This window comes from Haematobia irritans, chromosome 2, assembly GCF_050003625.1.
Source record: "Haematobia irritans isolate KBUSLIRL chromosome 2, ASM5000362v1, whole genome shotgun sequence".
NCBI classification, from domain to species: domain Eukaryota; kingdom Metazoa; phylum Arthropoda; class Insecta; order Diptera; family Muscidae; genus Haematobia; species Haematobia irritans.
The window spans coordinates 232090384-232115174 of NC_134398.1; the positions used below are offsets into that span (position 1 = coordinate 232090384).

General features: G+C 36.4%; 1 protein-coding gene across 16 annotated transcripts in view; it reads right to left on the minus strand.

Annotated features, from left to right (window-relative positions):
- The window catches only part of Msp300 (Muscle-specific protein 300 kDa), a 235060-nt gene that overhangs the window by 130714 nt on the left and 79555 nt on the right, over positions 1–24791 (minus strand). For all 16 annotated transcript variants that reach the window (XM_075297876.1, XM_075297874.1, XM_075297868.1 and 13 more), the window contains 4 exons: positions 7364–7636; positions 3088–3251; positions 2748–3024; positions 63–2669 (listed from right to left, as the gene is read on the minus strand). In XM_075297876.1, coding sequence (XP_075153991.1) covers positions 63–2669; positions 2748–3024; positions 3088–3251; positions 7364–7636 — 3321 coding nt within the window. The remainder of the gene's footprint in view (positions 1–62; positions 2670–2747; positions 3025–3087; positions 3252–7363; positions 7637–24791) is intronic.

Here is a 24791-nt window from a genome sequence, read left to right on the forward strand (position 1 = left end):
TAAATGGAAATGAGGGTTAGTAACGATCTGAAGTTCAAATGAGGCTTCATAGTTAAACCTACCTGGAAAACCACCTTCTCCTTTTCGAATTCCTCCATGCTGTTCACCTCGTTGACAATGTTCTTCAAGCTCTTGTCCACGGTGTTCATCCATTCTACCATTTCAGTAAATTTGTCATGATACGATTCCCATTGTGCTGGGATTTGCTGGAGGGTTTCACGTAAGGCTGCAATCTTGTTAGTCATTTGAGTATATTGGGAATGGGCGTTCTTGTAGGACTCCTCTAAAGTGCTGTCACCTGGCTTTTGCTGTTTATAAGCCTGACCCAGGCGATGCATATTCTGTAAGGATTTCTCCATACGTGGCAAACAACCTGACTGCAAGAAGAATTGCTGGTTACGCTTCAGAATCGAATCAACATCTTCGTTTCGATTCAGAGCTTGCTCTTCCAAATTCAATTCTTTCTCCACCTCTTGAAGAGATTGATGGAAAGCCTGCTCGTCCGAACGGAACTCTAATTTCATAAGGTGAAGAGGAGCTTGCGATAGCACATTTTGCCACTTGCTTTGTAGCTGTTCAACAGAGTCAACAACGGGTTTTTGTTCTTGGGCGGGAAGCGTCTTCAATAAATTCTGAGCAGATTCTACCAGATCGGGCATCCATCTTTGATTGACACTCTCGAAGAAATATTTCTGTGTTTCAATTGTGGTTCTTGTCTCAATGTGCTTCTCAATCAAAATAGTTTCAGCTTGAGTAAGCCACTCGGTGACGACACGTTCATTGTCCTTATAACGGTTCCAATGATTCAGAGAATCCGTCAAACGCTGTTCCCATTGCTGGGAATTGTTGATGACGTAGTTGAAGCGATCGTTCAGTTGTTGCATGTCATGCTGAGCTTGGGTAGTATCAATGTTCTCGTCCTGGACAACATTTCTCAAAAGATTTTGGAACACCTTATTCTTGCTCTCCAACATGGATCGATAGTAGACAGTACGTGAGAAGAATGTCTTATGTTTGGTTAGCTCCTCATTTACCTTGTCTCGACCACCTGCGAGACTGTGAGTACTGAGTAAGGATTCGGCTTCATTAAGCCATTGATGGATCTCCTTTTGACCAGCCTCTAAGGATTCTTGTTGTATCAACAGTTGATGTATGAGATGTAGTTTGGTGGGAATTTGGGCACGAATGCGAACCAAAGCTTCTTTCTCCAGTTTCAGGGTCTTCATCATATTGTCAACTTCTTCACGGGACAGATCTTGGATCATACCCTGAATATTTCGGCTAATAGTCTTGAAGAGCTCTTCATTGTCATCAATCTCGGAGGCGAGTTTCTGCAATTCCTCACCATATTTACGAATGGCTTCACTGTCTCCCAACTGCTGCTTTTGAGTCAAAACGCTTTCGGCATAACGCAGCCATTGAGAGAGCTTCTCAATGCCAGATTTGTACTCTTGGCGAGAACGGATGATATCGCCAGCATGCATATATTTCTTTGTATTGGCAAACAAGCGTTCAAAACGTTCCGATAGTAAGCCGTGCTGGTGTCTCAAGTTCTGGGCAATAGGTTCCTCACAAGAGGCAATCAGATAGTTGGCAGAATTGGCCAAGGCATCGAATCTATCTTTCCATACGGAGATGTCTTGGAAGAATTCCAATTTTTCATCTTCCGACTGCATAGCCTTTTGTTCAGCCACCCGCAACCACTCTTCACAGCTGGGTGCCAATTGATGCCAGCTCTTCCAACAATTCACAACTTCCTCCAAAGAGTTCTGACAACATTTCAATTCCATGGACACACGCTTCCATCTCTCCTCTGTGTCATACATAAAGCGATCGATGTCCATAGTCTCTTTACGCGATACATTGCCGTCGCGTTTGTACTCATCAACAACTTGCTGCATATCGACAAAGGCCTTTTCGAATTCTTGGAATATTTTGTTGCGGGAAACAAAATTCTTGTATTGCTCCAATTGTTGGGCCACCTTATCTTCGGTGCCATATTTACCAGTCCATCCTTTCATTTTGTTTTCAACCAAGTTCAGGAATGCCACCAGACAGCACTTATGCTCCAGGAACTTCAACCTGATTCTGCGTTCGCTTGCCTTAGGACCAACATCCTGCAATCGCTTCTCCATATTGCGCAATTGTTCTAGAGGAACTTTTTGGGCCAAAGGCGATCGCTTGGCATTGTCGAACATAGCTATAATGCGGGGTAAGTCGGCAAAGAAGAGCTTATGCTCTTCCAATTTGCGCGATATTATGGCCGCAGTCTCTTCATTCATTGAGGTGGGTATATCGTTATCCATGAGAATCTTTTCGGCTTTGGCCAGCCATTTGCCAACCTCACCAAAATCACCTGGTAGCTCTGAATCCAAGAGCCACAGCCAGTACATCATTTGGTATTGCACACGTTGCCACAGTGTATTAATGTCTTCCCAAGTATGTTTGGGTACTTGAAGGAATCCACTTTGGGACTCAACCAATTGTTTTAGGCGATTATAGGTCGGAATGTGGGCATCGACCTCCGAGCGAGCTATTAAGTATTCGGCAAAATCACGCGGGAAGGAATTGGCAACAACCATGGGCTCATATTCAGTAGATTTTTCCAATAGGAAACGTCTCAACTCATCCAATTCCTGATGTATGTGCGAAAGATCTTTACTAGCACCCTGTAATATGAAACAAAGGAGAGACGATTGCCATTAGTACAAATTCTCATATTGGATTCATTCAAATTTCAAGATTACCTTTGGTTCGGGATACTTGTGCAAGAATTGAGCCACATAGGTCATAATACTCTTTTCGTCGGGTTTGGGAACATCCACATCTTCAGCATCAAGCAATTTGGCAATGCCCAATTTGCTTTCGGCCACATCGAAAGCTGTCTCGAGACGTTGTCGGTTGCTTGATTTCTTCATCTCAGCCAAGTTAACTAAATTAGCCTTGATTGCATCAATGAGAGCCAGGAAAGCGACACCATCTCTCCAACTGGCGCCGAAATCCTTAACCTCTACTCCACTTTCCCTGTAAAGAGACCCAAAATTTTAATATTCGCACAGTGTAATGCTAAGAATTATGAAGACTTACTTTGGCAAAGCATTGGTAACCCAATTGAGTAGAGTTTTACGGGCTCCCTGTTTCCATTTCTCAGCCTTTACATCGCTAGCATTTTTGCCAACGCTATCAAGAGAACTAACCGAACCACTGATACCATGACCCAAGTATTCAAGGTTACGACTGTTCTCTTCAATCTGTAAAATTTGCGAAAAATTCAATAAATTTAATTTATCCAAATTATAGAAAAAAAGAGAAATCTAGAGAATATATTTGTCAACTCAAAAGATTATAAATAAACATCAAGTACATAAATGAAATTTAGCCCATGTCAAGGGATATGAATGCGGAGAAAAGCAAAATAATGTAATTAATGTGACTACTTTAAGGAGTATTGGACAAATTCATTTGCCACATATTGTCAAATGGCCTTATTAATCTAAGTTTCAACACGATACAATGGGGCAGGCATTGTGGTGCCAAGGTTATCCGGTCCATCTTGCATGCAAATGATCATGCTTTGAATCTTAAATTCGGCCGAACACTGAAAAGTTGTTCAGTAATAATAGTGACATTTTTGAGTGACTTCTCTGAGACGTTTCACCGTAATATGAAACTCAGTTCTGTCTCAGCTATAATAATAAGATTCCATGGAGTTAAACACAAAACCAGGCAGAACTCAATGATTCAACACTCTTGGTATCACAATGGACTGCGGAGCTGCCACTGTGCGAAACCCAATTGGATCCAATAATTTGATTGAAGCAACTTCACGAAATTGAGTTTTTACACAATATTCATTGATGCAAATTGCAACTGACCGGACTAGTACCGATGCTCTAGTTTAAATCAATTTTTAAAATTTCATGTACATTTTTAAAAACTTGGTATTTGGGAAAACGTTCATGGAAAATATAAGTACATATCTATTCCGATTATGGATTTTCTTTAAAGAAGGTTGAGATATTATTGTGGATTCTCAAACATGTTATTAAAAGGTTGTCACAGACTGATTTATGAGGACCTGTCCGACGACTTTTCCAGGACTACTATTTTGCATGAGCCCAAGACATATTTGAAAGTGTACATTTACCACATCAATGGCAAACTCAAGTTAATGTGACCGGATCCTTCCATCAATTTTGACCGGACAGGTCCACACACACCCCTGAAACTAGTTTTGTATCTACCCTGGGGTTGGTTCATTTCTTGCGGGAATCTTCAATCGCCTCTGCAACATATTTTTTGTTCAAACAAAAAATTGTTTGTAAAGGGTGATACGGTCAAAATTTGGTCAAGAGAAAACGCGTGTAAATCGGTGAAATCGTTTATTTAAAAAATTAAATTAAATTTCTTTTTCAAGTTCAATTAGTAAAAAATTCAGTAAAAATATTCAGTTAGGCTTTCGCTTTTCCAAATCCGAATTGCCGGGCCTCACGCTTGACACCTGCCATCAGATTTTGTACAGCCACCTTGTCCACCTTCTTCGCCGCAGAAAGCCAGTTTGCCTTGAACTGCTGCTCGTCCTTAGCAGTTTTTTTTGTCTTCTTTAGGTTCCGCTTGACAATAGCCCAGTATTTCTCAATTGGGCGGAGCTCTGGCGTGTTGGGAGGGTTCTTGTCCTTGGGAACCACCTGCACGTTGTTGGCGGCGTACCACTACATGGCCTTTTCACCGTAATGGCAAGATGCCAAATCCGGCCAAAACAGTACGGAACAACCGTGTTTCTTCAGGAAAGGCAGCAGACGTTTATTCAAACACTCTTTCACGTAAATTTCTTGGTTGACAGTCCCGGAAGCTATGAAAAGGCTGCTTTTCAAGCCACAGGTACAGATGGCTTGCCAAACCAGATATTTCTTTGCGAACTTTGACAGTTTTATGTGCTTGAAAATATCTGCTACCTTTCCCCTTCCTTTTGCCGTATAAAACTCCTGTCCCGGAAGCTGCTTGTAGTCGGCATTGACGTAGGTTTCGTCGTCCATTACCACGCAGTCAAACTTCGTCAGCATCGTCGTTTACAGCCTCCGGGATCGCGCTTTGGCCGTCGTATTTTGTTTATCATCGCGATTTGAAGTCACTACCTTCTTGTAAGTCGATAGTCCGGCTCGTTTTTCTTGTTCTCAGACCTCAAACTTTTTCTTGTTCTCAGACCTCAAAAGGTGGCTCGCAGGGAAAAAATTCGGCTGCAATGAAGAGGTGATCGCCGAAACTGAGGCCTATTTTGAGGCAAAACCGAAGGAGCACTACCAGAATGGTATCAAAAAATTGGAAGGTCGTTATAATCGTTGTATCGCTCTTGAAGGGAACTATGTTGAATAATAAAAACGAATTTTGACAAAAAAAAAAATTGTGTTTTTCTTTGTTAGATCGGGGACTTATCAGCCAACCTGTTATACTAGCACTTAAAAATAATGTGCTAAAAATTTGACTTCCAAACATAGAACTATTTCCTTTGTCCGTGTAGTTACAAAATTTCTATAATATATAAATCAAACGTGCTTAGTGTGTCACCAAAGCAGTAAAATAAGTTTATTTTAAAGAATATTAAAAAAAAAATAGTATTACAAAATCGTGATCGGATGAAAAAATCAAAACAGAATGTTCACGGTTTCGTCCACGGGCGTTCACGATTTCATGAACACCTTTCGTTTTTCTATGGCCATGAAATATGGCAACTCCGTCGGTGGAACAATGTGCTAAAATAACCGTTAACGCGTATGGAGCAGACAATCGAGGTTCGGTTTTTATAAATTCGAAACCATTACGTCTTTAGATCATGAACGCTGTTTGTTATTTTGTCAACGCATGATGTCAATTTATCGTTGTCATATTGGCACCGTCTGATATCCGTTTGACACCACATGTGTCATAAACGGATCGTTTTGAAACATGGACGCCATTCATGATTTTTTCTATTATTCTCTCTCACCATGTGCCTTACGTACCACAAATGCATATCGATATTTCATAATCGGTAATAATTTCATTAGCTTTCTCCAAGTTTTTCCAAAAAGAAAGATTTTATATAAATTAAAGTAAATCGTCTTTCTTAAAAATATAATAAGAAACTAAAGAAATCTGAAACTAAACTGAGTGGTGAAAATTATAAGAAAAGTGCTTAGTGCATAGCTGTTATTAAATACAAACATATAAATAACTAGAACCATGGGCTGCTCACACTTGGAGACTAATAATGTGAAGAAATCGGCATATTAATTTGCAAAGCGGTTTCAACATTTTAACATTTGTTTAATCAAATGAGTAAATTAAATTAAATGATTTTTTTAATTGACTCAATTAATTCTTTAGATAACGCTCGCAATTTATGTTACCATTATAGCGATCGAAGTTTTACTTGAAATTTTAGCAACGAATAAATCATTTGAAATTATATAGTAATATACCCTTGATTATTTGAAAAAGGTAGCTGTTATCGGGAAAGTGCATTTTGACAATTTTGTTTTATGTTTAGTTTAGTCGTTTTCAGAAATAATGTCACTGAAATTTGTAGGGAAAATTACTGGAAAGATGTTGCCAATATTACAGGAAAGTTAAAACATCTCTGTATAGTATTTATGATGTGTCGGTATATGGAGTTGAACTCATATATCATTGCACTATGATGACTCCCGATTTAATTAACAGACAATATTTGAATAGCATTCTCAAATGTGAACAGCTCTTAGCGTGTATCAAAAAACTACTCTCAGAAAAACAAAGTGAATAAAAAACATTTTAAAATAAGTGATCACAAAGGTACTCTATTAAAAAAAAAAACTACAAATGTTATTAAATTACCTGTGGCTTATAATTAATAACTACTAATAGCCTTTTCCGCCTCTTTTTTCGAATCTTGTTGATCGAATTATAGTTTTTTTGTTAATTTTGATTTTTTGCATAATTAAGATAAAAATGTTAAATCAAATTTTTAAAAAATCGAAACGGAAAAGTTTTATAGAAAGATGAAGAAGTAGTAGTACACAGAGAGAAAAGAAAGAAACAATTAATAATAATTAGTAGTACTTTTTTTCTGATCAATATTGCACGACAGTTAAAGCCTTATTGGTATAAGATCTAATGGTGTATATTAGGTGTTCCATCGACTCTAAACACAGTGACTTGGAATGTTGTGTTTACATTTGTGCTTGTGATTGAAATGAAATGATTTGCATTGCATTGTTCTAGGAATTCAAATCTGTCTTAGTTTGTGTTTGACAAATATTTCCTAAGAAGCCTAATGATTTGTTTATTTTTTATTTTGTTTCATGATATCAAAATATATTTAAAAATTTTGGTAAATGTTACCTACCTGGAAGTACAAAATGATTGTCCATATTAAACCCAAGACAACTGGTGGTCTCCCATCCACCAAATCGGCAGGGTTAATATTAACCAATTTGATACGTTTGCTGGCTAAGAACTGCAGGGCGGTATTGGCATTACTGAGGAAATGTGGACGTCTCAGTACACGACCCTTCTCAACGGGCAACTTTTCGCCAGATAACACTTCGAGAAGTGCTATCAGTTTGGTGCCATCTCGCAAATCATTGATTAAATCATCGACACGAAGCGGTGGAACACGCTGAAATGACAGAGAAAAGAAACATATCGCATTTAGATTTATATACAAGCTTTGAAATATAAGAACCATATAAATAAAACAAAATGTATTTTATATTCAATGTCCCAAATTTAACCAAATTAGATTTTTGTGTGAAATCTGAATGTATGAATATAGCAAAGAAATACACCGAAAATTCTATGGAATAACCAGGGCAGTAATAAGATCATAACTAGGGAAAATATGTCTCGATGAAGAAAGTCTAGAAGACCACCAAAGCATGAGGATTATCTCTTTGGCGATGGTGGGTGGAATTCAGTTTTTAACTTTGGCGGCCATATTTTATAATATTTTTTAGTGTTATTAAAAATTAATCATAATAATCATAAAGTTTACATTTACAATATTTACAATACATGCCTCAGCGCCAAAATGCATTATAGAGGCTAGTTGGCAAGGCAGCACTTAATATTAATTATATTATTTGAATTTCAATTAAAAACAAATAAGGAAAGTCTAAAGTCGGGCGATACCATATCAAATCTGTCAAATGTGTTGGGTGCTATATATAAAGGTTTTTGTCCAAAATACACACATTTACATCTGACTCGATCTGGATAAAATCTGTTAGACTTCTACAAAATCTATAGACTTAAAATTTAAGTCGACTAATCCCTGGGGTGAAACACTAAGTTCGTAAAAAGAATATAGGAAACATATAAATCTGAAGCAATTTTTAGGCAACTTTGCAAAAGTGTATTTATGATTTATCGGTCGATAGATATGTATTAGACGTATAGGAAAATTGGAATCATTTTTACAAGTCTTCACGTAAATCAGATTACAAATTTGACCTCTGAGACATATAAAGGGTGATACGGTCAAAATTTGGTCAATATAAACTTGACGCATTTCTTTCAATTTTGCATTTAAAAAATCTGAACAACCCTCATTTTGAAGGTGTGTGTGTAGAATGTTGCTCATATTTTGATTTTGGAATTCACTCTTCAGTTGTCAAAATGCCGTCCAAGCAAGAAGAGCAGCGTATCAAAATTTTGCTCGCGCATCGCGAAAATCCGAGCTACTCGCACGCAAATCTGGCAAAATCGCTAAAAGTTGCCAAATCAACCGTTACAAATGTAATTAAAGTGTTTGGGGAACGTTTGCCGACAGCCAGGAAGTCTGGATCGGGGGGAAATCGGAAACCGGAAGCCGCTGAGACGACAAAGAGAGTTGCCGGTAGTTTCAAGCGAAACCCTAACCTCTACAACCGTGCATCGAGCCAAAAAACGAGCCGGACTATCGACTTACAAGAAGGTAGTGACTCCAAATCGCGATGATAAACAAAATACGACGGCCAAAGCGTGATCCCGGAGGCTGTACACGACGATGCTGACGAAGTTTGACTGCGTGGTAATGGACGACGAAACGTACGTCAAAGCCGACTACAAGCAGCTTCCGGGACAGGAGTTTTATACGGCAAAAGGGGAAAGGTAGCAGATATTTTCAAGCACATAAAACTGTCAAAGTTCGCAAAGAAATATCTGGTTTGGCAAGCCATCTGTACCTGTGGCTTGAAAAGCAGCATTTTCATAGCTTCCGGGACTGTCAACCAAGAAATTTACGTGAAAGAGTGTTTGAATAAACGTCTGCTGCCTTTCCTGAAGAAACACGGTTGTTCTGTACTCTTTTGGCCGGATTTGGCATCTTGCCATTACGGTAAAAAGGCCATGGAGTGGTACGCCGCCAACAACGTGCAGGTAGTTCCCAAGGACAAGAACCCTCCCAACACGCCAGAGCTCCGCCCAATTGAGAAATACTGGGCTATTGTCAAGCGAAACCTAAAGAAGACCAAAAAAACTGCTAAGGACGAGCAGCAGTTCAAGGCAAACTGGCTTTCTGCGGCAAAGAAGGTGGACAAGGTGGCTGTACAAAATCTGATGGCAGGTGTCAAGCGTCAGGCCCGGCAATTCGGATTTGGAAAAGCGTAAGCCTAACTGAATATTTTTCCTGAATTTTATACTAATTGAACTTGAAAAAGAATTTTAATTTGATTTTTTAAATAAACGATTTCACCGATTCCCTTGACCAAATTTTGACCGTATCACCCTTTATATGGGCGAAATGTATATATGGAAGCTATTCCTAAATCTGAAGCGATTTCAACCAAATTTAACATGCATAGCTACAATGGTAATTCTACTCCCGGTGCAAAATTTCACTTTGACCGCTGTGGTCATATTATGGAAAATCGGGCGAAGGATATATATGGCTTCTGGGCCCATATAAGTGCATATCGGGCGAAGGATATATATGGGAGCTATATCTAAATCTGAACCGATTTCTTCCAAAATCAATAGGGTTCTATTGTGACCCAAAACAGAAACTTGTGCCAAATTTGATGTCGATTGGACTAAAAATGCGACCTAGACTTTGGGTGTTGCAAACATATGCACAAACTTAATATATATATATTTAATTAACAATATATCCTAACTGCAGTTTACGTATTTAAAAGAACGTATTCTTTTAATACTGCTACATCAGAAGGAACTAAACATTATGACAAGATTTGTAATCTTTAATGGAGTTTTTGAAACTGGATATTAATGTGCCGGTAATATGCTGTGGAAGATTGTGATATTTATTAATTAAGTACTATCTTTGATGAGCACTATCTTCCAGGCAAATTAAAAAAAAAAAAAAAAATATATATATATATATATATATATATATATATATATATATATATATATATATATATATATATATATATATATATATATATATATATATATATATATATATATATATATATATATATATATATATATATATATATATATATATATATATATATATATATATATATATATATATATATATATATATATATATATATATATTTAATTAACAATATATCCTAACTGCAGTTTACGTATTTAAAAGAACATATTCTTTTGATACTGCTATATCCGAAGGAACTAAACATTACGACAAGATTTGTAATCTTTAATGGAGTTTTTGAAACTGAATATTAATGTGCAGGTAATATGCTGTGAAAGATTGTTACATTTATTAATTAAGTACTATCTTTGATGAGCACTATCTTCCAGTCAAATTAAAAAACAAAATTATTTTCTGAAAATGATCAACATTTTATTTCCCTCCCATTGCAATTTTCCACCGATAGCAATAGCGATTACTTTAATAGCTAAGATTAGAGATTAATTCATTCACCACAAAAAAAAAAAACAAAAACACGAAAACATTTGTCCATGTCCATTTGAACATTCTAAAAATACTATTAACGTTGTACTGTACATAAATACATTCCGGCCAACCAACTCCCAATTTGGAGAAAAATCGAAAGAGAAATGCATGCACTTTTTTTTGGAAAAACGAAACAAGGCATTCCGAATCAATGATCCCTGGGCCACAAAAAGGCTACAACAAAAAAAAACTGGGACGCATTTTCAAACAATAAAAAGTCATAAATAATGACAGCGAGAGGTACATACATAAGTAAGTACACATAGTGCCTGGTATCTTTGAAATATTTGGTGATACCAAGCAAGAAATTAAAATAAATCCCCTTCCCACACATTAACTTATAAACTCAAACATTCCCATAAGACGAAGCCGGCCAACCGGCCGGTCATACTAAGCATTCCACACTTTTCTCAAATCAGAAGAAAAAGAAAACCGAAAGGCCAGTCATGGTCCACCATGACATGCAGCAGTCTATACCAGCCAGCCAGCCGGCCGGCCGGCACATTATACTTTAACAACACTGCGGAATCTGTGACTGCAAACGAAACAACCAAAACAATCAGACGTACTGACTGACAACAACAAAACAGCATGTTCCAAGTATTTGCCAGATACCAAAAAGTGCCAGTCAGCCACTAGTATGCCGCCACTCATATCGAAGATGCAAGCAGCCAACTCAGCTCCACTATACCGGCAAATGCTATTTACGAGTGAGCACTAAGCGAGTGGTAGATTTATTCACGGCTTTTTTTGTGGCCAGGCTGTGGAAGACGAAAAATATGACCCAAAGTTTTGATAGTGTTGCCAGATGGAATTTATCATCATATAAGAAATTTAATAAAGGTTTTTGAAGATTATCTTTTGTTACTTATGGTTTCCCATAAGTGATGACCTCTCCCTGTTGTCAGGATTAAAACGCGGACGCGATTATATTCAAAGTAATTTATTAAATATAATTAGTAATAATAAGTGTCAACAAAATATAAAGTAGTACGCTGCTTAGCTACTCAAAACTCTAATAATAATAACAAGACTGAATGAACACAGTTGTATCAAAAGGGTATATAAAAGTACAAAAAAAGGAATAGAAATTTATCGATAGCTAACATTCGGCCATCCTTCTCAAGGATCGTCCTCGATCCTACTTCGGGGTATAGTCCTTAAGATAACTAGGCATAGTCTTCCTTCGGCTTGATCTTCGTGGAACATCGGTCATCGTCATTTCTGTGGAATCGGAATCATCGGTAGTCTCACAATCATCTATCGTATCTGGAGGTCGTTCTACTCGCTTCATATCTTCAGCAGAAACTACTCCCTCGTAACATCTTTGACTTCGTTGAAGCTCGGGGTAGTCGGAAACTCGGTATCGGTCATTAGGCAAGACTTCGGTTACAGAATATGGACCTTTATAATGCGCTAACAGTTTAGTTGACTCTCCAGTATTTACAGGCTCACGTCGAATCATCACAGAATCTCCTGGTAAATAAGTGTTTGCATGACATCGCTTCTTGTTAAACTGTGAACGTTGTTTTTCCTGGTCAGCTCTTATACGTTCAATGGCTTTTGACCTCAAATCCATAATTTCTTCATTGCCATCAATATCAATAGCATCATCCAATTTGTTCGGCACAAGTCGTCTCGGATCGTAATTAAAAAGTAGCTTGAACGGTGTAGTCTTCAAAACAGTATGGATCGTATTATTTATACTCCATTGGACTAAACCAATATGTTGATCCCAATCGCTTCCGTTTTGCTTCTTGCACAATGTCGCTAGCATAGGTGTTATTGTACGGTTCAATCGTTCGCATTGCCCATTAGCCCTTGGGGTAGCAGTTGCATTTAACACATGTACTATTGACTTCTCTTTGCACATACTCTGAAAGTTAGATCCGGTAAAAGCTGTTCCTCTGTCTGTTATGATGCGGTTCGGAACACCAAAAATTGTCATAACATCCTCGATCGCTCTCACGGTAGTGGCACTCTTCACATTTCGTACAGGTTTCAATATACAAAACTTCGTAAATCCATCAATAATTACGAGTATGTAAAGATTTCCATATTTTCCTCGAACAAATGGTCCTAAGTGATCAGCATGAAGAGTGTGAAATGGAACACCTATTTTATCTATAGAATGTAGATATCCTTGTTTTCTGCCAGCAGGTTTCTTGTGGTACAAGCATTCGAAACAAGCGCCTATATATCTCTTCACATAGTTTCGTAGCTTCGGGAACCAGTATTTCTCTTTAATCTTTGCAATAGTCTTGTCTAATCCAGTATGTCCAATTTCATCATGATTCATTTGCACCACTCGGTATCTCGCAGAATCTGGTATATATAAAAGATCATTTTTCTCTTCAACTTTGTACACTCGACCATCTTTTATTTTAAATTCAGATTTAATCCGCATATCGTCCTTTGTTAACTCTTTCTTTCTCTCAATAGAATCCTTTATTCGAATTATTCTGTCATCGGTCTTCTGCAAAAGTACTATCCAGTCAGTAGTTCCAAGACTTGAATGAAGCGCGCAAACCTCTGCCACTGTTTCGGTCTCTTCTGGTAACTCATAAGGGTTTCGGCTCAATGCATCAGCATGTCTGTTTTCTTTGCCTGGTGTATGCTTTATATCAAAATTGAACTCGGATAACTTTAACCACCATCTCCCTATTCTGGGCAAAATATTCTTTTTAATCATAGCACTTCTTACGGCGTTACAATCAGTTTTAATCGTAAATTGAATTCCAATCAAATAATTACGAAATCGCTCTAGTACCCAAACAACAGCTAATGTTTCCAATTCGGTTGAGTGATATCGAGACTCTTCTCGTGTAGTTTGACGACTAGCGTAAGCTATCGGTTTGAGTTGTCCATCAATTTGTCGTTGTAATAAAACTCCAGACAATCCGTCTTTGCAAGCATCAGTATGCACTTCAGTTTCAGCATCTTTACAGAAAATACCCAAGACTGGTTTCTCAGTTAAAATAACTCTCAGTTTAAGAAAAGCATTTTCTTCTTCTTCACCCCACATCCAATTAGTCTCAGTTTTGGTCAATCTGGTCAACGGTTTGGCTATTAATGAATATTTCTCGATGAACTTCCTGAAGTAGCTCGTTAGGCCTATAAATTGTCGCACCTCATGTACGTTTGTTGGACGTCTAAACTCCGAAACTGCCCTCAATTTATGCTGACTCGGTGATATCATACCACTTGAAATTTCATAACCTAAATATTCAATCTTCGTCATCAGAAATTTGCATTTCCTAATATTCAATTTCAAATTCGATCTTCGAAAAACTTCCAACACCATTTTCAAATTATCAATGCATTCATCAATATTCCTCGCAGGTATAAGGACATCATCAAAATATCCCATCGCAATAGTAAATCGTAATGGTCCTAACGCTGAATTGATTAATTTCTGAAAAACTGCAGGGCCATTTGAAACACCAAAAGGCATTCGCAGAAATTCATAATGCCCGTCCGGCGTGACGAAAGCTGTCAAATGTCGCGAATTCTCTGCCATTTTCACTTGATAGTACCCACTTCTCATATCAAGCATGTTGAAATACTTCATTCCATTCAGCCGATCAATCTGATCAGAAATCATTGGTAGAGGGTAGATCTATAGTCTATACAAATTCTCTTTTCGCCATTTCTCTTTTTCACAATTAATATCGGACTAGCGTATTCAGAATTTGAGTCTACAATTATGCCTGCGCTTTTCAATTTGTCCATCTCGTCACGTACAAATTGTCTTTCAGACTCGCTAAGTCGATATGGTTTGTATGTAACGGGTGTACTATCATTCAATTCAATAGAAAACTCGGTATCCGTAGTACATCCTAGTTCGCTCAAAGTCAAGGCGAAACAATCTCTATAGTCAGTAATCACACTCAATAGTCTCTTCCGATAATCCTCATTTATCTCCGGATTAATATCAATCATATCAATAAAATCAATCGCAGTCTCATCTTTTCCAAAATCAAATTTTTCAGCCTCATCATCTAAAATACATAGCTCACCTTTCGTTATTCGCTCACCTTCCTCAAAAATAATGTCGGCAGAAGACATATTAATAATCGGCACAGCTAATCCATCGTTTGTTGAATCAATCACACAAGCCGGTATTATCGACCCCATTCTATTTGTAGCTGAATCAATATAAATTTCTTGAGCACCACTCAAATTTTCGTCTGTCCTTACAGCAACAAAACAAATATGGTTAGGCGGCAAGACAATAGCCTCCTCAACCCATAAGCTGGTTTTCAATTCTGGTAAGGCCGGAATTTCAATTTGACCTTGATCATTTTCATTTAGCACAAATTGCTCAAAAATTCTCAATTGATCACCTCTCTTGTAATACACGATGTGTTCCTGCTCGGTGAACGGCTGTCCAATAATCATAGGAATATCAATTGCACTATCTGCCACGACATATATCTTAACATCTGCAGAACCTTGGTCAATTTTTATCTTTGCATCAAAAATTCCTAAGGGTGTAATTTTTCCTCCACCTACGCCTTTAATAACAACATCACTGGGAACAGGATACATTTCAAAACCACACTCTGCTAATGTTGACGATTTCATCATTATGCATTGACTACCAAAATCGACATATGATTTTATTAACCTTCCATCCACATCAACATCAAAAAAATATTTCTGGTTTGGTGAAGCACACAATTTTTCATCGCTCATTAATGCACAATTTGTTGTCTTTTGAGATTTCGCTTCATTGGGCTTCGAAGTACAATCCTTTCGAATATGACCTGGTTTACCACATTTCAGACATATTACTGGCGAAGTACAATTTTGCTTAACATGTCCCTTCGCATTGCACTTGAAACAGATCAATTCGCCTTCAGTCTTCCTTCTCATATGTGTATTTGCATGTTTATCTAATTCTTCCTTTTCTTTTTTAAACTTAAATGCTTGTGGCTCTTTCGATGGCGTACCCATTGTTCGATAAAAATTCCGTATATCGGCCAGTAAGGAATTTGATTCAGTGTGCGATTTACACAATAGAAATGCTTTCAATTCCCGATCGTGCAACCCTTGGACGATTTCCAGTTTTGACTCTGCAAAAGACATTTTCAAATCCTCACACATGCGGCGTTTTCTGAAATAGTAATCGTTCACATCGTCATTTTTGCCTTGTCGGTAATTTAACATTAACGACCACATATCTGCTAAACTTGCAATGCCAATAAATGTTTCACGAAACTGCTTTTCAAAATCTGCCCATGATGTCAATTGCAAGGAATGAAACCAATCTGAAGCACCATCAATTAGATTTGAACGCGCCAGTTCCAACCTAAATGAATCGGACCAGTTATGCAAGTCTCCCATTCCTTTAATCGATTCAATCCATTTCATTGCATCGTCCTCAGAACCTTTACCACTAAATTTCTTAATCGTATTCTGCAAATCGGGCACAACGTTATATTTAGGGGTTTCTCTATTCAATGTAAGTGCTCTTATTAATGCGGCATTCTGTTCCAATAATTTTGAAATCATATTGTTCGACTCTGCATCTTCTCCCGTTTGCTCACTTATATTATTAGTTGCCATTTCAACTCCAATTATTTCTCGTATTTCACTCTCAGTGTAAGATGGTACTATGGTCAAATCCAATTCGTTTTCTGAAAAATAAGTTTCTTCATCAGAATCGCAAACTTCGTTAGTTTCTTGTAATTCGACGCAATTTGTTTTCCTGACGGCGTCAATTCTTCTCATTTGCAGGCTCATACAAATTTTCGGCCGTTGAAGATTCAAATTTTCTGACTCTATGATAGTGTGTGTGACAGCAACAACAACACAGCAAAGTTGGCAGCAACGCTAACAGCAACAGCAAGACATATTTTGCACACAACAACAACAGCAAGGAATATACTCTCTGACAAGCTAGGCAACCACTCTTGGATCACTCCTGTATGATGAAATCTTTAATCACCCTCTTGGCGATCTGCTCCAGACAACACCACACCAAATCCAGCAATCTGCCTTTCACGTCTCCTCTGATTTTTCTTATGACTCCTTGTTGTTAACACAAGTTATTACCACTTGGTAGAATTATCTCACTCCTGATTTGTTACTTATGGTTTCCCATAAGTGATGACCTCTCCCTGTTGTCAGGATTAAAACGCGGACGCGATTATATTCAAAGTAATTTATTAAATATAATTAGTAATAATAAGTGTCAACAAAATATAAAGTAGTACGCTGCTTAGCTACTCAAAACTCTAATAATAATAACAAGACTGAATGAACACAGTTGTATCAAAAGGGTATATAAAAGTACAAAAAAAGGAATAGAAATTTATCGATAGCTAACACTTTGAAGATTATGTTAGGTATAGCCAGGATTGGATCGTCGCAAACTGTGAATTTTGCGACATACATTTACGACGGTATAATATGTATGTCGCAAAAGTCGTAAACCTAATGTAAAAATATAAAAGAAATTATAAAAATTTTTTTAATTTAATTTAGTTTAGTTTGGCTCCCCTATAAAAGGATGACAAAATATCCTGTTACATTGTTTTTATTGAAAACTGAACTTGTTTTATATCTCTCATTCGCAAGTTCTTCGGTTTTGCGTGGTCAATAATGTTCACCCAAGCTTTTGTTGCGTCAACGAATGACTAGCTAGAGTTTTGACAATACTAATTAGTATGGAGAAGTTCACCAATGTGGTATCACAATGGACTGAATAGTCTAAGTGAGCCTGATACTTCCGGCTGCCACCTAACCTAACCTAGTATGGAAATTGTCTCAAATAAGTCAAAAACGTGAAATTAAAAAATTCTCTCTAAACAGCAGTCCACGTATGCAAGACTTAAGTGTGATTGTTCTTCGCTGTCAGTTTCTGCAGAAATTTGTGGAAGGTTACGTTTACTGCACCATCGAGTAGGACATAGTAATTTTGGCTAATTTTGACGCAAACCTAAAAAACCTTGTACAGCCATCTCTGGGTATAGCTCAGGCCGATATTTCAGTCTCTCTTAGACTATACAGTCCATTTTTTACAGGTTTATTGAAAAATGAAATCCTTAGAAAATAATAAACCTACGCTGAAAAAAAAATATTTTCGTGAGGCCAAAGATTTCATGTCCTTAAAATCCGAATGCGAATTTTGCTTAGCGATAAACTTTTCAATGAAGTCGTTTTGTTTTTATAATTAAGTGATTCGACTTAAAAGTGGGTATCATAACCTGAAAGATTTTTTTTGGCTTGAAATTTGTTGTCTTTTTGCTTCTTGACTACAAAGCAAAAAAGTGTTAAAAAAATAGGACATGTTATTCAATACATTATTTTAAAGACGTTTTTACTTCACACATAGCATAATTTCTACTGGATGTCGAGTTTGAATTTGAAAATTGAAGTTGTCGTTAACATAGTTTTAAGGGCTTTGATAACATATGAAGAAGAAAAAGCTGAAAACATGAACAATTAAAATTTGCTTCCCAGATTCACATACGCAAAACCCAAATTTAAACAAGAGAATTTTGTCTTAAAAGTATCCTTGATTGAATTCTACGCTTCTTTGGTTCGGAATTATCCCACCTCAGTAATGCTGGTGACATTTCTGAGGGTTTCAAAGCTTCTCTAAGTGGTTTCACTGCAATGTGAAACGCCATTCGGACTCGGCTATAAAAAGGAGGTCCCTTGTCATTGAGCTTAACATGGAATCGGGCAGCACTCAGTGATAAGAGAGAAGTTCACCAATGTGGTCACAATGGACTGAATAGTCTAAGTGAGGCTGATACATCGGGCTGCCACCTAACCTTAGTTCGGAATCAATACAATAATCATTAAAGTAAAGCCAAATCTTTGGTGTTTAGTGCTTTCCATTATTTTGTCAACAAAATGATCAAAATGTTCCTTTCACATCTATGCCTATAAAATCAAATCTGAAGGTTAATTTGTTGAGTCTAGATCGCTTTCTAGACTAAACGATACAAAACCTCAAAATGTTAAATAATATAAAGTTCTCTCTCAAAATCAATATCATTTGGCCAAGGCAATCTGGCAATACTGTCATTAAAATAAAAACTAACTAAAGTGTTAAATAAAAGTTGTTCGCTCAAAACGAAAAAAAAACTAAAACTACAATTACAACTCGAATATGTGAAAATAAAAAACACTATATTGGAACAAGTATTTTTATTTGGCTTCACTTGGCAAACAAGATAAGGCAGAAAAAGCACACTCGAAAAGCCAATAACAGCAGTGCAAAGCAATGCTAGAAGAAGCGACAGGCGCCTGGGCTAAAAGTGGCACTTTTCCATTTCATACACGCTCCTTAGTCATACCGATAGACAGAGGCCAAGACTGTTGCCATACATATTATTGGTGACTGACTGCCAGCCCGTCTGTCTGTCCAGGCGTGTGATATTTGGCATGTTGCAGCAAATAAAATTGGCCACAAATAGCAAATCACATTGGACCTCCGAAAACATGAAACAGCTCAAATGTGTGCTGTTCCTCAATAAGAAAAACTCCTTAAAAATTTGAATATACTACAGCTTTTGCCACTTAAATTTGTTACCACTCACTATGCAACGAATTCAGTGTATCCCAACAGCGGATCTAAGGAGATTGCGTGGGCTTTGGGTGATTTGTAGCGGAATGACTTAAAAAATGATTGTTACTCGACTTGCAGCTACAACTTCATCATCATATCAGCATTGCTTTTTACTTTCAAGACCATACCATCCAGAAATCCGTTTTGCTGTCATGGAATTGCATTTTATAACAACTCCCCACTCAAATTTTAAGATCCACTTACCATGTGGGTTTTGTGGAAAAGACAAGCGCTGTTTCTTTCTGTTTTCTGTTTTGATTTACTAAGACCGGGAGATAAGATCAATTTGGTGAAAATGTAAGAAAACAACATCTCCAAGATTTTGTAGAAACGGTTCATCACTCCTAGATTTCCACAACATTTGCTGAATACTGTCACAATAGAGGTTTTGCTTTATACTCAATACCATGTAAATCACGAAATTGAATTTGATGTGATGGTCTGGTCTGGTCTAAAACATAGGAGGCAATAAGCTAATATTTACGAAAAATTCTTCGATTTTTTATTCTAATATATTTTGTTCTATAAATAAACATAAACTCTTATTTGAAAGTTTCAAAACAACCCGAATTTCTGCTCATTAGAATTTAAAATTGATCGTATTGTACAATATTCAATAACACAGACTTGTTGGTGCGGTGTTTGGCAAAGGGAGACATTGGTTAAATTGGCAGAGCTCGTTCGAGGAGGCAATAAAATTGTAGAAAAACATTTATTCACAAAGGTATCCGTCTCTTATGCACTGAAAAAAATATTGTCGTGAGGTCAAATATTTCATGTCTTTAAAATACGAATACAAATTTTGCTTAGCATAGAAGACGCATTTCTCTAAAATAAAGTTATTTTCCTTGTCCAAAAGTCGATAAACTTTTCAATGAAGTCGTATTGTCCTTATAATTAAGTGATTTGACTTAAAAATGGGTATCTTAACATGAAAGAAAAAATTTATCGGCTAAGGTCAACTTGACTTTAATAATTCAGAAAAATTCTTTAAATTTAATGAAATTGTCTTTAAATTTGTTGTCTTTTTGCATCTTGACTACAAAGCAAAAAATCGTTCAAATATAGGACATGTTTTTCAAAACTTTATTTTAAAGAAGTTTGTTACTTCAAACATAGCATAATTTCTACTGGAAGTCGAGTCCTAATTTGGAAAATAAAGATGCCGTTACCTCGTTTTTAAAGGACTTTGATAGCATATGAAGAAAAAAAGCTGAGAAAGCGAAAAATTAAAATTTGCTTCCTAGAAGCAAGTACACAAAACCTAAATTTAAAAGAGAATTGTGTCTTAAAAGTATCCTTACTTGTATTCTCCGCTTCTTTGGCTCGCAATCAATACCAAATTTTTTAAAGTGAAGACAAAATCTTTGGAACCGAGTATGCTTTTTTTTCAGTGTGGTAGTAATGAAGTTTTGGGTTTCAACCAAAACTAGGGTAGAACTGATGTCAAAATAAGCTTACATTTATTGCAAAACATGTAATTTGTGTTTATGTTTTTTAATTTTTTTTGAAGAAAATTTCCCCAGTCCAATGATATTTTGTTTATTTCAAGTATGTCTCAATGACCGTACAAATAAGTTCAATGCTAACTAATTCAGAAGAATATTTTCGTACACATTACAAAAATAGTAAGAATACGAAACGACGTGGTAAATATGGTAAGAATTTGGCTCCAATGATTGTTTCTTTTAGTTTCATTTTTGGTTTTATGAGAAAAAAAAATATGGTCATTAGGCCAAAGATTGCATAGAAGACTCATTTCTCTGATATAAAGCTTTTTCCTTTTCCAAAAGTCGATCAACTTTTCATTGAAATAGTTTTGTCCTTATAGTTAAGTGGCTCCACTTGGAAGTGATTACCTTAACATGAGATTTCGTTTGACTAAGGGCAACTTGACTTTAATAATTTTGAAAATTTCCTTAAAACTAAAGAAATCGTCTTTAAATTTGTTGACTTTTTGTATCTTCACCATAAATAAGAGATGTCCTCACTTAATTTTAAAGACATTTTTTACTTTTACTGCACAGAAAAAAACTTCATGAAAACTATTGGCAATAAAAATCTTAAATTCTGCCAGTCGACGAAATCTGGTAATTGAATTTTCAAAAATATTTATTAATTTATTAATTTTGAATTTTGGTTCGTCGTGTTAATATATGGCCTCAAACACCCATGCAAAAATTGGTCGATATCGGTCCACAATTATATATAGGTGACCTCCGGAAGAGCAAAATTCTTCCCATTCGGTTGAAATTTGGTACGTGATATTAGTATATAATATATAGCTCCCATATAAACCGATCCCCAGATTTGACCTCCGGTGCCTTTTGGAGAAGCAAAATTCATCCGATCTGGTTGAAATTTGGTACGTGGTGGTAGTATATGATATTTAACAATCATGCCAAAAGTGGTCCATATCAGTCCATAATAATATATAGCCCCCATATAAACCGATCCCGAGATTTGGTTTTGGAGCCTCTTGGAGGAGCAAATTTCGTCCGAGTCAGTTCAAATTTGGTACATTGTGCTACTTATGGCCGTTACCAACCATGTCTAACTAGGTCCATATTGGTCTATAGTTATATATAGCCCTCAGATAAATCGATCCCCAATCACACAAAAATTGGTCCATATCAAGTTCATAATTGTATATAGCCCCCATATAATCGACCCCCATATTTCAATTCTGGCTCTCTACGTACCGTGCAAAAAGTCCATATCGATTCGTAATTATTTGTAGACTTAACTATACATAACTTTTTTGTCTAATATATACCACGTATGGACTAACTCACAATTTAGAAAACGATGTTAAGAAGTTTTAAGATACCACAACCCAAGTAATTCGATTGTGGATGACAGTCTTTCGTAGAAGTTTCTACGCAATCCATGGTGGAGGGTACATAAGATTCGGCCTGGCCGAACTTACATATATACTTTTTTTTTGTACACAATTTCTACTTGAAGTCGAGTCTGGATTTGGAAATTTAAGATGTCGGTAATACGATTTTAAAAGACTTTTATAGCACATGAAGAACAAAATTGAAAGAACGAATAAATTAAAATTTGTTTCCTAGAATCAACTATACAAAACTTAAATTTGAAAGAGAATTGTGTCTTAAAAGTATCCTTACATCAATTCTCCGCTTCTTTGGCTCGGAATGAATGCCAAAATCATTGGTGTAAAGACAAAATCCGGGCTGCCTTTTTTTAGTGCAAAAATCTCACTGAGTTATCGTTATTTTAAAGACGCGCTATGGAAATCTTAAAAAATGTTATTAAATTTAGTTACATTTACTTCAAATCCTATTTTTTAAGGTTTTTTAGCTTTATATTCAATTTACAAAAATTTGTCTAATTTAAATACGATTTCATTAATATTCAAGGATTTGAATCCTAGATATCTTTACTTTCACCACAACTTTAGGACGAAATATGAAATATTACTTCCATTAAAATAGTGAAATACATCTGTGATCTTCAATCGAACCGCATAAATTCAATAGGAAATTGAAAGTATTGTGGAAACAATATCCTCAAATGAAATCGAATTGCAATCGTTTATCAACTCTATAAAAGCCGGCAAAATACAAAAGCAAATCCTCTCTATGAACTATATAAGAAACGTGCAGAAAAAAAACTACAAATAAAAACTAATTAAACTTTTAACCCAATAACAACTGAAATGAAATTAAACTTATTTACACTGAACTCCTCCAACAATACCATAACCACATTGATAAAAGAAAAAAACATTTGCATGTGACCGGTTTTGAAGGGAAGTTATAGCACCACTTTTTATCGCCATTGTTTCGACAAATAAAAAAACACCATCAAAAACCAACTTCTTGACAGGCCAAGCAAATCAAGCAACCCATAAGCTTCAGTGTCTAATTTTTTATTTAAATATCCAAAAGTCATGTTTTTTGCGGTACCAATCCCGTTTGTTTTGAAGACAGACGCATTCTCTCTCTCCACTTCTACATTGAGTTGTTAATCAAAAATGTATACAATTCTGGTTTTCAAGGTGATCACGTTCAAGCCCCAAATCGCCTGTGGTAATGATGGTATGGTCTACTCCGACACATGTAGCTCACGGGCAAGGCGGCAACGATCATCGTTAATCACTTGCGCAGGTTATATGGCATTTTACTTTGTCTGAATTCTTAAGATGCGACACCGCGACGGGGGTGCTAGTCTGTCATTGGTTAGATCATTTATTTTCTGGCCAAATATGCAGCACAATATCTCATAAAAATTCATTTGTCATTTGAATGTTCTTAATGCGTTTTCTCTTTGAAATCTCTTCTGATGACAATCGTCATTTTTATATGATGAATTGAATTTTTCAAAGGTGAGTTGACACAAAAATAGACTCAAAATATGATTTGTAATCTTTCCCCATTTGCATTGCTAATATGATGTGACTTAGGAGAAACAAATGCAATATTCAGATTAGTTGACATCATCAGAAATCAAAGTGTTCTCATGTTTAAAAATCTTCGGGACACCGTTTGTTTTTCAATATTGTAGAAAACTGAATGACCTGGATTCACGTCGTGGCACTACAATACAATAGTCAAAGCATCGTTATTACAAAAACAAATTCGAATTACATGGAACTTTCAGATTTATTTCCATTAGGGTTGGCCCCCTCAAAGGTAAGGAGATGAATATCATTGCTTATTTTACCAAACAAAATTAGTAATCTTTTTTAGTACTGGATGTAACATTTGTATTATTTATTCAGAACACAGTACGTATTATTGTACGTATATTAAAAGTAGCAAAACTGTCTTAACCCTCTAATGCTCCAATTTTTTTGTCAGCTGATTAAATATTCACCACGGGAACCACAGTGGTGCAATGGTTAGCATGCCCGCCTTGCATACACAAGCTTGTGGGTTCGATTCCTGCTTCGACCGAACCCCAAAAAGTTTTGCAGCGGTGGATTATCCCACCTCAGTAATGCTGGTGACATTTCTGAGGGTTTCAAAGCTTCTCTAAATGGTTTCACTGCAATGTGGAACGCCGTTCAGACTCGGCTATAAAAAGGAGGTCCCATGTCATTGAGCTTAACATGCAATCGGGCAGCACTCAATGATAAGAGATAAGTTCACCAATGTGGTATCACAATGGACTGAATAGTCTAAGTGAGCCTGATACATCGGGCTGCCACCTAACTTAACCTAACCTAAATATTCAATGTTAACAATACAAAAGCAAGAAAACTAATCAAGAAAAATTTATACGGTAAAATTCAGTATATGCTGCAAAAGCTCTTGAACAGGTTCAACTAAGTTTTCTTTTTATTTT